Here is a 14,894-nt window from a genome sequence, read left to right as displayed (position 1 = left end):
CTCGAATGTGCTCGCTATAATCACTATGTGGTCAGCGAATCTGAGCTGGTTTAACTTGTTGCTATTAACGTTAATGCCGTAGGTTGACCTAGGTTGAAAAAAATTGGCGATATTACGTTTCCTTGTCTCACTCCTCTCTTAATGGGGATGGGATTTGTATTTTTGTCTAGTTGCACTATCATAGTTGATAGCACCACTAAGTAAAAGAAAAAAAGTATATATTAATGATAATAGGAAAAGTTATGATTAACAATGCTTTAAATATCGGTAGAAATCAGATTGAATTGGTGGAATACTCTTGTCTTTACAAAGGCTAGTAAGGTATTTTTTCTTCTTTTCAGTTATTGGCAGGCTGTCAGTGTAAGCCGTTTCTAGTCCTATAATATCCATGCTTTCTAGACCTTGTCTTTTTTGTTCTTGACATAATCATTATGACATAATTCGTGTACTTCGAATGGTTGTTTACAACGAGCAGTTCAGATTAGCATAGCGTAATGAGTCGGAAGATAAATAGGCCCTCCTTTTAAAACTTTATTGCTTTATCTTTCTATTCAAGAGTGGCAGCTGTCACCCTCATTTTGAGTATAGCTAACAACTAAATAGCGATGAGTTATAGAAGAAATTGTGTAATGGTTTATAGCGTACTGATAGATTGAAATTAGGTACTTGTTTTTTCCTTAGCCACTAAAATTTTCTGAGTAAACTATGAATTTCAAATCGTTAGAATCGGTTTTTATAGATGTTTGTTCCAAATACATCAGCAGGCACGATCCAATTTCTATGGCTCCTTTACTGCCTCTCCTTTGTGCCAAACATAGTTATGTACATTTCCCAGTCCCTTTTTCTGAAGTTCACATTAGAAAAATTATATTTTGATAGCATAGACATTATAATAGAAAGCGGAAACGTCTCCTCTTGGTGACGGTAGAGCAGCTTTTAGGTCAAAACAAGAACTTTTTGTAAGTTAGTTACATTCTGTTTGTCAAGTGTTGTTAGCTGCCGACTCAAGTTTTTCTCCTTATGATGGTTATTATAAACATCTTCTAGAGGTATCTTTTCTTCATTGATCGAAATTTTGTATTTTTCGCAATAATGACATTTATCTTTTTTAAGCGAAAAGAATGCATAGTTAAATATATAATTAAAAAGTTTACGATAAAAACCAATTTTTACAACTTTATCATTGTCTCTTTGGCAATCAGCTTTATAACCATTGTATCGGGTGGTCCCATAAGCCGATCTCTCGGTTATATATCAGAAACTATTCATGTTATAACTTTAGGAGAAAAAATTCCGTAGTAAAAGTGGCCAAGAGAAATCGCTGGAAATATTTTTCAAGTTTGTAGGTTAACCTAGGGGGCGTAACCTGTAAAGAAAACTTTGAAAACAAGTTTTTTGGGAAATATGCCCAATTATACCAAGTGGTAAATAAGTAAACTAGAAAGAGGCATAAATTCTGCACAAAGTTGTTCAAGTACTTTTTTTATTTTTTAAATAAAGGGTGGGGGAGAGTGGGAAAGTATTTGTGGATAGTGTCTTTAGATATTGTCTTTAGAAAGAGTGTAGATGAATTAATTTACATCTACTATAAAATAATTGCATTTAGTTTTAATTGTCATAGGTAGACGGTACTTTCGAATAGAAAAAATTAAAATTTGTTTTTCTTTAAAAGGCTTAATGGAAACACCTACTTATTGTTACTTATAATGAAACTGGAATAAATTTGTAACAAAATGGCGCTAATCGCATGTTAATAGCTTTTATCGAACTCGAGATGTGAATAAAAACGCATAAACATAAGTAAGTATACTATTGACTCACCCTGTATTATAAATTAAATTAAAAAATAAGTCAGTAGGTACTTTCAAATTTTTTTATAGCTGAATAATCTTAATGTTGATCCCTATTTTGATTATTGTTATTTCATATTATTAAAAATAGATTTTTCGAAACTAAGTAGGCTACGACAATGAATTTGACGGGGAGTTCATATTGTTTATGTATTGACAGCAGTCAAAACATTGTTATATTATAATTCGAATTAAAGATTGAACTTTTCTCAATAGATATTAATATTGATAATATAAGTAATTAATTATCAGTACTAATAATTCGTGATGAGTATATCAAATGCAGAATTGTATGATATGATTGGAGTTTATTTCGAATGTCACCAAAATGCCGGTATTGCCTCACGTATATATTCTGTAAGATATCCTGACAGGAGACATTATGGCAAAGAAGTATTTAAAATAAAGGCACGAAAATTAAAAGAAACTGGTAGTTTTCATCGTCCTTGTTTTAAACGACGCGCGACATAGTAGAGGTATGACCGAAGATAATTCAATCAATGTTCTTGCGGCAAATCTCTATAGAAATAAACATACCCAAAACTTCTGTTCTAAGGATTTTAAAACATCACAGGTTGGTTTTTCATATTATAAAGTGAACGTTTAGGTCAGAAACTTGGAATTCTCTTTAAACTTTAGATTCAACTGTTATCTTAATATTCCGATAAAAACGGCAGCACGGCGCTTTTATCATTTTATCCGTTTCTTAAAAATACTTATGCACGATTTATCTTGTGAAACAATTGTGGATTTTTCCAGATTTTTTGAGTTTTAGTAAATATAGTGGTTTCTTTTTCACCAATATTTGTGGTTCTGTTTTTGAGACTGCATCCTTATCATGTAGTTCTCCACCAAGTTTTACATGAGAGAGATTTTAATGCAAGGCTGGATTACTGCAATTGAAAGTTAGGTCTGCTATGTTGGTTTAATTATACACATGGATCTCGAAATATATTTATATAATAATAATACTAATAGTAATACTACTTCGTTGTGAATTTATATTTCCGATTGACCAATATTTTTCAAAGATCTATGTTCTTTTTGTAACGTGAATTTTTCATCACATTTCAGTCTACATGAATTGCAAAATGGACCTAAACTGCGAGTCTGTATAAGATTACCGTTAAAATAGGTGTATTTTTGGTCTGAATTTCTAAAAAACTTTCTGACATTTATTTTCCATTGGGCTGGAGAAGCCTTTCTTTTCCTAGTTTTAGGTTTATTATTCGTCACGTATTTTGATATTTAGTCACCACATTTTCATCATTTAATCAAAAAATCGTGTAAAGTTTTTCACTAAATCAATTATTTGAATAATACAACAAAATAATATTGATATTATTACTTACGTTACTGTTACTCGAGATAGGATTAATTCACTTTTTTTCCGATAACCCTTTGAATCTGACATTTTTAAAACAATAAAATTATTTCTTTTATTTAATGTGACACCACTCCAAAATTCTCACTGATAGAGTTTGAAAATATCTAAAATTGCCTGCTATAGTGGCACATCTCAAAAATGCCGGTATTGCATAAAAACGTGATATCGACTGTGTTCGACTTCCACTGCACAACTAAAAAGGGCCAGTACTACAAGAAACAATTTATCTTAACCAACAACATGTCATAGCGACACTAGTGACGTCTAGCGGACATTTTTGCTATTATTATTATGCCAGGTTTGCATGTCATAAATAATGCTTTTTCAAGCCCTCTGTTGATGTTAACTATATATATATATATATATATATATATATATATATATATATATATATATATATATATATATATATATATATATATATATATATTTAGGGATTCTACAGTATTCACTGCCTTCCCTCGCTCAACCGTTTCCATCTCTCTCTGTTGTTCCATTCTCCATCGTTCAGTCCTCTCTTAACCTAATGTTAACTAAATTTTGTCAATTTTTGAGTTAAGCCACTATCGCATACAGCTCGCCATGTGTTCGAGGTTGATACACATTTACCGTGTATTTAAATAGGAGTATCATTGAGTCTGACGTTGAACTATAAAAATAAAAATCAACCTCGTGTTTTTTCCGGGTATAGGGGATTATTATAAGGGTTAATAAAATAAATATTACCTATTTAATAACTTTTTTTAATTATGTTTCAAATTTATGCTTTGGGAATACTCACTCGAAAGAAGGAATTTCGGAATTTCTTTATTTAATACACAAACATCATAGTTTTTCTTTAAAAGGTTTGTATATTTTTTACATATAAGATAAAACGACAAAAGCTATGGCTATCACAGTTTTAGTTTTTATTTGTTACTATGTAGCTGCATCACAGACTTCCGGTCTTTAAAAGATAAGATACAGCTCGTATTTTCACAAAATCTAAAAAGGACCTAACTGACCGAACACAACGAGCTGCGTTTTTATGCCGTATATATTTTTCACTTAGTTATCTTTTTATTCATCGCATAAATCTAGCTGTGCGGTGACGGGAACATTCTTTAGAAAGGGAATTCCCGACCACGTTTTGATAAATTGCCGGGAATATATAAAATATATGTGTTGTTCAAGTGAGAACAACGAATAGAATTTTTTTTCCGGGAGATTAGACCCAGGACCGTGGAGGATCGGGGATACAAATTGTTGGTCCGCGTCTTGCGCTTTACATATTAACGGAATGGGAAAACGGTCCATCAAGTTGATAGAACACATGACATGGAAGACTATTTGTTTCTAATAAAATTCTTGAGTGTATAAGAAAATTACACAAGGGCGGGTTTTTCAATTCTGTCAAAACTGGCTGTAAAATAGTGTAAAAAAATAATGAAAAAAAAAACACACACACACTTATTTTTTGTATCGGATAGTTTACTGCATCTCAATTAGTTCTCTGCCTTGTCTAGACTAGTTCCATTAAAATCAATATCAGCCCTGGCCTGCCTCAAAACATTGTTTTATCCTTTATTATCAAGGATCTGTCTTCTCCATTACCTTACTCCAATCTCCTTTTAATGTTCCTGCACCTCGTCCATATACCTTGTTTTTATTGCTTGTTTTATTTCACAGGATTCTATGTTAGGGAGTATTTCTGAGTTGACATTCGTTATCTTTCTCTTAAGATCTTCCTTTGTAGTGTTATCTGGGTTCTTGTTTAAGGAATCTAAATCACAGTAAAATGTTTGAGTATTACATATTTGGGTTCTCTCATAACAAACGATAATGACACATCTGAAGAAGTAAAACGGAGGGTACTGCTAGCAAACAAATGTTATTTTGGACTAAGCAAGCAGCTAAAAAACAGATATTTAAGCCAGAAAACCAAACTAATAATATATAGAACACTCATCCTACCAGTGCTGACATATGGGTCAGAAACATGGACCATCTCCAAAACAGACGCAAATCTTCTGCTCGTCTTCGAAAGGAAGATACTAAGAAGAATAATAGGCGCATTCTGTGAGAATGGTATTTCGAGAAGGCGATATAATTTCGAATTGTACGAGAAGTATAAAAAAATAGTAAATGGTAGAGATGTAATATCCTTCATAAAAATAGGTAGGCTTAGATGGGCTGGACATGTGTCAAGAGCAAATGTCCACCCAGACGAACTCTATTATCGGTCCCAGTGGGAAATAGGAGTAGAGGCAGACCACGACTGAGATGGAGGGACGGTGTGGACGAGGACGCAAGGAAAATCGGCGCGGCAAATTGGCAACGGTTGGCGATGAACAGAAACGACTGGCGAAATAGACTGGGGAAGGTCAAGGCTTAACTAGAGCTGTAGCACCACTGATGATGAAAATGTTTGAGTAACTTTTATAATTTCGTTCTTCTCTCTTATTTCTTTTTCAACTTTATCATTCAATGAGATTAGTATAGGCTTTTCTATGTTTGATCTTAAGCATTTCAAACCTCGGTTCTTTTCTCTTTTTTTTCATTTACTTCCCTCATTATTTGTTTATTCAATTATTTGAAACCACTGGTGTTGCGCTTCCTTTCGCTTAGAAATGTGCGTCTCTTTCCATCAACCGTTTTGTTCCATCACTTATTCTCTTTTCTTTATTTTTCGTTTTCTTTGCAATAGTCAGTCCTGATTTCAAGAGCTTTCGTTGCATTTCTTTATTAGTTGTGTTTATATCGGAGTATTGTTGTTGACAATGTTCTACAAATTCTTTTCTTAAGACTTCTCTGTACTCATCTCCCTTCTGTCGCATTTTAGTTTGATCTATCTGATTACAATAATTATGTGGCCTGTTTCTATTGGTTTTCGTCTGTTTAACAAGAATCTATGCTCTTAAAAGGCGATGATCGCTGTCAGTTGTGAATCGATTGAGAGCAGTTATATCTTCAAAAATGTCTTTGTTTCCACACAAAAAGCGATCGATCTCGTTCTTCGTCTTTTTATCGGGAGATTTATAAGAAGTTAAATAATTTTTTTCCTCTTTCGTTTCGCGTGCCATAACCATGCATCCCTATTTTAGTTTCAGTATTTTCTTTGGGTAAAAGGGTATTTAATTTGAATTGATAAAAATGAATTTTAATCAATTGTTTCTACAACAGGTCTTAAATATTTTCGTTATTTTGTAAGTTAACTAGGTATATCTCCTAGTTTCTTTATCATAACTTAAATGAAATTATCTGATCTTTATGATTCTAATTCTCGTTATTCGTCATCTTCAAAAAGAGGTTGTTACTAATGCTCCACAGTTTTCGTGATAAAATTTACTTGCTCCTAAAGCTTGGGTATAAAATATGAAATATACTTTGAGGTAGATTCCATCTTCCTTTTTTGAGTATCTCAACCAAGATTATCTATCTACCCAACTTCGCTGGAATTTCAATTTTTTAATTGAATTCAGTTAAGCGAAACTTAACTTAACTTAACTTAACCATTAGCTTATTTGACAGTATATTCATTTTTAAATTGCTATAAATTTTTTCTCTTTACGATGTCAATAGTTTATCTTTGGTAACATGAAATATCATCACTACATTTAGAAATGTATAAAGGTGAAGAAATACAAGCCTTATAAATGATTTAAGAAGAAGATTTATATTGTACGTTCTATTGTGTGCTGTATAAATATTTTTTTGATTGCTGTATAGAATCCACAGGCAGATTCTGCTAATGACTTCCCGTTAATAATTAATATATGCAAAATATCTTTCTTGTAATAGCATGACAAGAGTTCCCCCACTTGAAGGCAGAAATCACATTATCGCGCAAATGCTTTGGTAAATAATTAATTTCCATATTCTCAGAAAATTAATTATTCCCAGATTCGATCGATGTCTCTTGTACAAGTAAACCTCGTTGTCATTGCCCTTTGTCTATCCTCACTGTAGTTTAGATATACAACTAGCAATTGTTCTCGTTGCATTGTGTAATTGTAGCAGGCAAGTGAGTTATAATGATAATAATTGTTGTCTGTGCGATAAGAGCCAATTTACACAAAGCATTCGACAATAGCACTTCATTTAGTTTTAAGAAAGGCTTGGCCGTTCCTTGTGACATTAATGGCTAATTAGGTTGGATATTAAAAATTATTATCTTTATAAAGTCGCAGAAAAGAAGAAATTACTCAACTATATTATAAACAAGTAAAACAATTTTTCTTTTAATATTTACTAAAAAAGTGCATGCAAAATATGTTTATATTTTTCCATACGTTGTTTCCATCAAATAATGATTTGTTTCGTTTCTATTATTAATTTTTCATTTTTCTTTTTCTCTTCTTCTTTTTCCTCTTTATAAGCAATTCTGCTTGTTTATTGGCGGATCAATACCTCTATGAAAGATTTTCACTTCATCTTTTGCGCGGTTATTCGCTGTGAGCCGATGAGTAGAGGGGATTTGACAGTTTTCACCAGCGCTGTTAGTGACAGTTTTCTGCATTTAACTTAAATCTTCTGCATTTTAACTGCAAAAAAAGATATAGCAGCTGTTGTACTGATACATGTAAAAATACTGGGTATAACAGTGATTTATTAATTTCCTGTTGCCAAGCATAAAACAGTTCAAGAGAAAAGTGGATTATTCCTATCAATAAGAAAAAGTAAGTAAATAAATACAAGCAACATGATATTTCTACGGTGTAAAATAAAAAAATTATTGATTTTGTAGCGAGGATGGATCATTATGGACTCCAAAAAGTCATCATTTAATTCGCAGTGATCACTTTCTTGGAGGAAGAAAATCTGATGCAGAAATGAGCCCAAGTTAATTATGTACCTGAGGCCTGGATGCAGCTATTTTATTCGGAAACATTGCGTACATGCCCTGCATCAACTAAATCTTTCCCCTTTTTTGCTGTATCTGGTTGAAATGGGATATCATGTGATATAGACTTAAATCCAGTGTAATGTTTAATATCCATTTTGATAAAATTCAAACAAATTGATATCTATGCACTAAGGCCTACGCACACAAAAAATAACGCTGAGCAAAAACAGTAAACAGATAACAGAATAAAAAATTAAAACAAGAGGTGTAAAGGCATTGTGAAGGTAACCTTTAACCTTTAAATATTTTCACATAAACTTCTTCTTTTTCTCAATGGCCTCTTGCGTAAGTAGTCATCCAGTCGCAGGAACTTATATCTTAAATATTATAATTATAATGAATAAAATAAAAAAGCGTAATTACTTTCATTATTTATTTTGTGCATTTGTTCAGTAATCAGTTTACAATAATATTTCACTTCATAATTTGTGTATTTTTAGATAAATATCTATTTTTCTCGTTTTGCCATATTTCACTTACATCGGTTTTACAAGAAAAGTACAAATTTCCCCGCGAGAGAGCGCTACCGTCGAAACTCACAACCAATACTTCTTCTGCCGATTGGTGACTTATCTCTTGCTATTTTGACCACACGGGTCTCCTCCATTCTGCTTATGTAGTTATTTTATTTTTTTTTTGTATTTTGTGTCTATTCATTTATACAGTGTACGTTACATTTTCTTTTAATGTCTTCACTTCTCTTTAGATCTCTCAGCGTATTTCCTGTAATTCTTCTCAGTACTCTCATCTCTGCCGTTTCCAGTACTCTTTGCGTTATTGCTGTGTCGGATCTTGTTTCTGATGCATATATCATTGTTGATCTTATACTGGCTTGCTACTAAGGCAGTCAGTCAGTCTATTTGCTTTTTGTAATTGATCTTTCACTTCTTTTTCCAAGTGTCCATAGCTAGACAGTGCAATTCCCAGATATTTTATTTCCATTACTTGTTCAATACTGATGCCATTAATTTTTATTTTGCCTCTTCTTGGTTCTTTGCTAACTACTATTGTTTAAGTTTTCTGAAATGAGATTGCCATATTAAATTCTTTTGCTCTTATGTTAAATTTGTGGATTTTCATCTTGGACTATCAATATTGCGTCTTCTGCGTAACAGAGTATTTTTATTTCTTTGTTTTTCATTCTGTATCCTCTATCTTTTTTAACGCTTTTGATGATTTCATCCATGATCAAAATGAATAGCTTGGGACTCAATGAATCCCCTTGTCTTAATTCGCTGCCTATTTCTATAGGGTCTGTAAGTTGTCCATCTATTCTGATTTCCATTTTGTTGTTTTGGTAGATGTTTTTGATAGTTTTTATAATAATTAGGAGAACTTCTCTATTATACAGAATATGTATTACATCTTTGAGTCTTACTCTGTCAAACGCTTTCTTTAGGTCAATTAGACACAGAAATACTGGTCTATTATACTCTAGTGATTCCTGAGTAATTTGCTTTATAACGAATATTACATCTGTACACGATCTTTCACTACGAAAACCTGTTGTTAAGCTGCTAAATTTATCCTCTGATTTATTACAAAATTTTAGTCGTAAATTTTAGCGTAGTATTTAACAAATTATATCTCTGTAGTTTTCTGGTTGTTTTTTATCTCCTTTTTTGAATAATAGAATTAGTTCTCTCGTTTTCCGTTCTTCCGGTATTTTATTGTGATTTATAATTTTATTGATTAATGTTGTTAATTGTTCTGTCATTTTTATTTTTATTTTTGTATATTTCTTGTTTTTTTTTATTTTTTCTATCGTCTTCCTAATTTTTCTCAATTATCTCTCTTTGTTGCTGTTCCTTATCTTTATTCCTTTTCTTTTAGTTTTATAGTAATTGTAATTCTCGTTTGTTTTGTCTTTGAGATAATGTTTTCATGTTTTTTTTTTCACTTTTACTTGCTTATTTCTTCCGACAACCATGATACTTTTCTTCTATCATTGCTTTCAGCTAGTATATAGTTTCTCGTTAAGTTTAAGATGGTTGAAATAACTGCTTTGTCCAGTGAAGCCGCGGGTGGGATGACGCGACTGGGATGCTATGATATGGCAATCATGGAGCGCAGATGGAAAGCGACATATGGGAGTTATGAATGAGCAAAGCTGACGGATCAGACGGTAATGCTCCCTAAGAGCGGTCCCAGTCCGTCAGTTGAAGAAAGAAGGGGTGAGTTTAGTTGATAGGCGGTCAGCTACGGTGAGGCGTAGTCGTCCAAATCCAACACACCTGGAACAAAAGTCTTTTAATGATTCTCACCTCGAAAAAAAAGCTAATATGTAGTTAACTATATGCATTTCCCATTTCAACTTTTGACTTCTTTAGTATCCATGTGGATTTCTTTGTGTTTAAAAAATATATTTATTATTGTCATATTGTTTAAAGTGCAAAATTCTAGGAATCTCATTCCATTGTTATTTTTGGTCATTTACCCCAAGTCTTATGTCCAGCGTAGATTTCATCTTTTATTCTGACCCTACTGTTGATATCCCCTGCAATGTATATTTCTCCTTTTGCGGCTTCTGTTGCAAACGTTAACTTTCCCCAAAATGTATCTTTGCTTTGAGCATTATCTTCTTCGTTTGGTCCATATACTTCTGTAATAGTTTTATTACAGCTGCTCTCTTCTTCTTCTTCTTGTGCCACTTCTATCGGAAATTGGAAATCATCAAGGCTATCCTGACCTTGTTTACAGTTCATTAGTGGTACAGCCAAACCACTCCTTCAAATTATGCAACCATGACATTCTTCTACGGCCTGGATTCCTTTTTCCTTCTATTTTTCCTTGCATTATATTTTGAAGTAATGAACAGCTGTTCTCACTATCATTCATTTTTATTAGTAACATTCTCTCTGATCAGGCTTTCCAGAAGTATATATTATTTTCAGTCTTTTATGTATTGTCTAAAGTATACCTGCAGTTACTTTTCAGTCTGCTGATACTCCACTATATACTAAGGTACGACTATTTTGCATTTTTACTATTCCTTGTCCTTTTTTCTTGGTCCCGTATAATGTTAGTATACCTACTTAATTGTGCTGCCTTATATCAATTTCTTTACCATTTATGCTCTTCATGTTCCAGGTTCCAACGATCCAAATGACATGTTCCTTCTGCGCTACTCCCCGTTTTTTGCATCCCAATATTTTTAAAAGAAGGAAATACTGATACCAAATACAGACAAAGAGAATTCTTGGATAACTAATAAGATCCTGCAATTATTATAAGAAAGACCAAAAGAGCAAAACAGATAATGATACGCACAGATATAGGTCCATCAATAAGCATATTAGAAGAAATAAGAGAAGCAAAAGAACAAGAACTTATAGATAAACTCAGACATCGAGATAACACAAAAAAACAGGGCATGCCGGGTTTTTCCTTCCTTAACACTAGTTTTACACTGTTTGTCAATCGGTTGTTATTGCCGTTAATGTATTTATGGTATTCAGAAATGGAATTCCTCTCAAGTTTTCTCAATATCTTTTGTCACCCTTTTTAGGAATCTTTATTATTAGTAAAAGTCACCTTTTCCATTCTTTAGGAAAATTTTCCTCTCTTCAGGACCTTTGCAAGACTTGGAGACCTGATGATGGTCTAAATTTTATAGAGCCCCATACCGGATATTCCATTTAAAATAAAATCAATTGCTATTAAGATTTTTTGTTTCTTTTTTTATTTTTACCTATTTTACCTATAAAATTTTCAATCACTAGTCCATTAAAAAAACTCCAAAAAACACGAAAGGCAATGAGGAGACAACCTTTATCTAGTATCCAAAACAATTTTGCTTTATTATAATTAAACAATAAAAATAGTTTTCCCACCTCAATCACACCCGAACGTAAAACTAAATTTGTTTTCATAAAGCTATAAAATATCACGCGCTTCGATTATATTTACAATTACAATAACCTCAATAATCTCAGATATTGCAACTCAGGTTGGCGCATTACGTAGCCGGTTGCAATAAAATTTGAAAGGAAATCGAACTCAGCTAGCAGTTTTCAAATGTTGCAGCTGTAAAATGCAGTAATCGAATCTTCTTTTCCAATAACTCTATTTTGCTTGGCTACGTTCCCTCTGTACTCGGTTTGAACGACATTGAAAACGTTCGTTTCAGGACAATTGGTAGGGTTAGTTTTATAATGTACTTTAAACTGCATTTGTAAGAAGAATTAAAAACGAGCACTGGACACGGTTCTCAAAACAACCGGAGCACGATTTTTATGATTTACAAAAGTAATGTGGCGTTTTAAGCGATTAAAGAGCGGAAATGAAGGAATTAATAGAACTGAAGCACATGGGTGCACGGACTGATTATCTTAAAAAGATATATACAAAGGAATAATAAATAACGTGAAACCACAAACACAAACACTAGAAACAGTTTTTCATATCTCTAATCTCATTTCTTAGATATTCAAACAAGTTATTGTTTCTCCTAGTTTTCTGTCAAATACGTCACACTAAATACATAAAATACATATGCATAAAATACTTATTTGGTTTTTTGAATTTTGTTTTTTAGTTTTTTACCCAACGAGTTACAAACGCAAAAGTGATAAGAAGGCTACAAAAGGATTGCGAGGTCATAAAGCACATCAAAACAAGAAAGCTGGAATATTTAGGCCAAATTGCCAGAGGTGCGAAATATGAGATATTAATGCTCATAATGCAAGGTAAAATCAAGAGTAAAAGATCAATAGGAAGACGAAAAATTTCCTGGCTGAGAAACCTAAGAGACTGGTATAGTTTGTCGTATTCATGTTGATGATGAAATATTGAACTTATTTCATAATGCCAACACTGACCAAGAAACAAATTCAAGATAACATCGCCAACATCAACGCGGCGAGCATGAGACTTTTGTGGGTCCTTTTATTCCACTCCTCTGCATTCCCTATGCATACGGTACACTATCAGTAAAAGAAATGAACTTCGGTATAAATGCTTTATTCTCTCATTTTATTAGTAACAATAAGGATCTACATTTTAGTATTCATTGAAGTTACTGTATACAAAATAATCTATCCTTGTTGACAGGCAAGTACAAAATTCCATTAAAAAAACTTAGCTTGTGGTCTGCGGGCTTCTTCCGGTGCTGTCCTGGGTTATCTACAGCTCAAGATCTTCTTCGTGAGGCGTCAGTTGGTAGTTTTCATTTATTGTCTCTCGAACTGTTGTTTGTGAAACTGCTGGGTTTTAAAAGGATGAATCCATCTGGAGAACTGCTATTACATATATTATATTTCCTTTATTTCTGGGAACTGGTACCTATTACATATTTCCTTTATTTTTGGGCAACTGCTACTATATATTATTTCCTTTATTTCTGGGGAACTGTTACTATATATTATTTCTGGTAACGAAACATCGTAATATCAGGGCCACGCCCTTCTCCTGGGTGCCAACTAGGAACGTATTTTCGTTACACCTACTTGGCGACTGGAATCGATAGAAAATCCACTCAATGGGACCAGCGTGGTATTTATAACAGCAAAAGAAATTACCTGAAGGTCAGTATTAGCTGATAAGGAAGCAGAAATTTCTATTGAGACTGCCAAACTTTGAATGTTTTAAAATTACAAAAAATTAACGACTTGATAAATAATTTTGCTTCGGAATAAAATATCGTATAAGAATGACTATTTTACGGGAAATAATGTAGGGATTCAAAATGAAAATGGCAATAGTATTTTCTCAATAAATACTATTTGGGATAATGGAAATACCTTTTGAAATCCGAATCGGGTCTCACTATGTGCATTATAAAATTGAAAATGTATTATACCGGGCGGACACAAAATGTAGATGGACCAACTAACAAATATTTTCTAAAATGAAAATAAACACGGCTAAATGAGAGGACCTCTACTGCAATGTGGGTATTTGAAAATTGATTCTAAAAAGTAGCGGATTTGCACGCTACAAGTTGCAGCTCAGTAGATCTTTTTAGAGCAGCCGCCAATAAGGAACGGATAGCTGTGATAATAGCCAACCTCCGATAGGAGAAGGAACTACAAGAAGAAGAAGTTTTCTAGATGAATCTTGAGGGTAAGAAGAAGGTTTCAGGCGAGAACACAGACTACTTGCTTGTAGACAGTTCTGATTGCTGATGCAAAGCAGCATCGCAGAGAAAGATGTCTGATTCCAGATTTCTTGTTCCAGCTTGCAATTCTTGGCTAGCTTCTAGAGGTGTTTGTCTAGGTTGTGTTTTTGTTGCTAGGAGCGCAGCGATTTCAAGTCGTGTAAGCATATGATGGTCAATGAATGTTTCGGTTTTAGGATTGGCTAGACGTACTAGCATATTTGAATCACTGTTAGTAAATAACTGCGATGAAGCCTGTTTAGTTGATGCTCTATTTTCAGGCTCAGCTGGGATTACTGCGCTGAATGAAGGTGGATCCTCATTTAATAACGAAGGGTATAGTGATAGGGATTCGTCATCAGGCGCAAGTCTTATGTTATGTTGATTTATAAAACATTTAAGTAAAAATCCCTTTATAAAAGGTATATAAACTAAAAAATCCAAACGTGCTATGTCATGAAGACAAAACGTTTTCGGAAACCATGTTCCATCATCAATATCTAGGTGTACATGTTTTGAGCCACTTAATATCAGGGTAAAAACCCGTTAAAATTTATCTGTTACAATTTGGTTTACATTATTTGGTATTATATTTTAAGATGTTAGAGTTACCAGTGGATATGATAACATGGCGACGTAATGCTCCACATGAAGTTGCTGGTCCTGAAACGAAGT

General features: G+C 33.1%; 2 protein-coding genes across 2 annotated transcripts in view; one reads left to right on the top strand and one right to left on the bottom strand.

Annotated features, from left to right (window-relative positions):
• The window catches only part of LOC140433150 (uncharacterized), a 1,089,409-nt gene that overhangs the window by 837,157 nt on the left and 237,358 nt on the right, over positions 1-14,894 (top strand). The gene's annotated exons all lie outside the window — the stretch shown is intronic.
• Positions 1-14,894, bottom strand: part of LOC140433051 (uncharacterized) — a 77,859-nt gene that overhangs the window by 45,748 nt on the left and 17,217 nt on the right. The window contains exon 11 of the mRNA XM_072521117.1: positions 14,221-14,589. Coding sequence (XP_072377218.1) covers positions 14,221-14,589 — 369 coding nt within the window. The remainder of the gene's footprint in view (positions 1-14,220; positions 14,590-14,894) is intronic.

The sequence above is a fragment of the Diabrotica undecimpunctata genome, chromosome 2, assembly GCF_040954645.1.
Source record: "Diabrotica undecimpunctata isolate CICGRU chromosome 2, icDiaUnde3, whole genome shotgun sequence".
NCBI classification, from domain to species: domain Eukaryota; kingdom Metazoa; phylum Arthropoda; class Insecta; order Coleoptera; family Chrysomelidae; genus Diabrotica; species Diabrotica undecimpunctata.
Note: the sequence above shows the minus strand (reverse complement) of the source record. Positions and strands in the feature narration are given on the sequence as shown.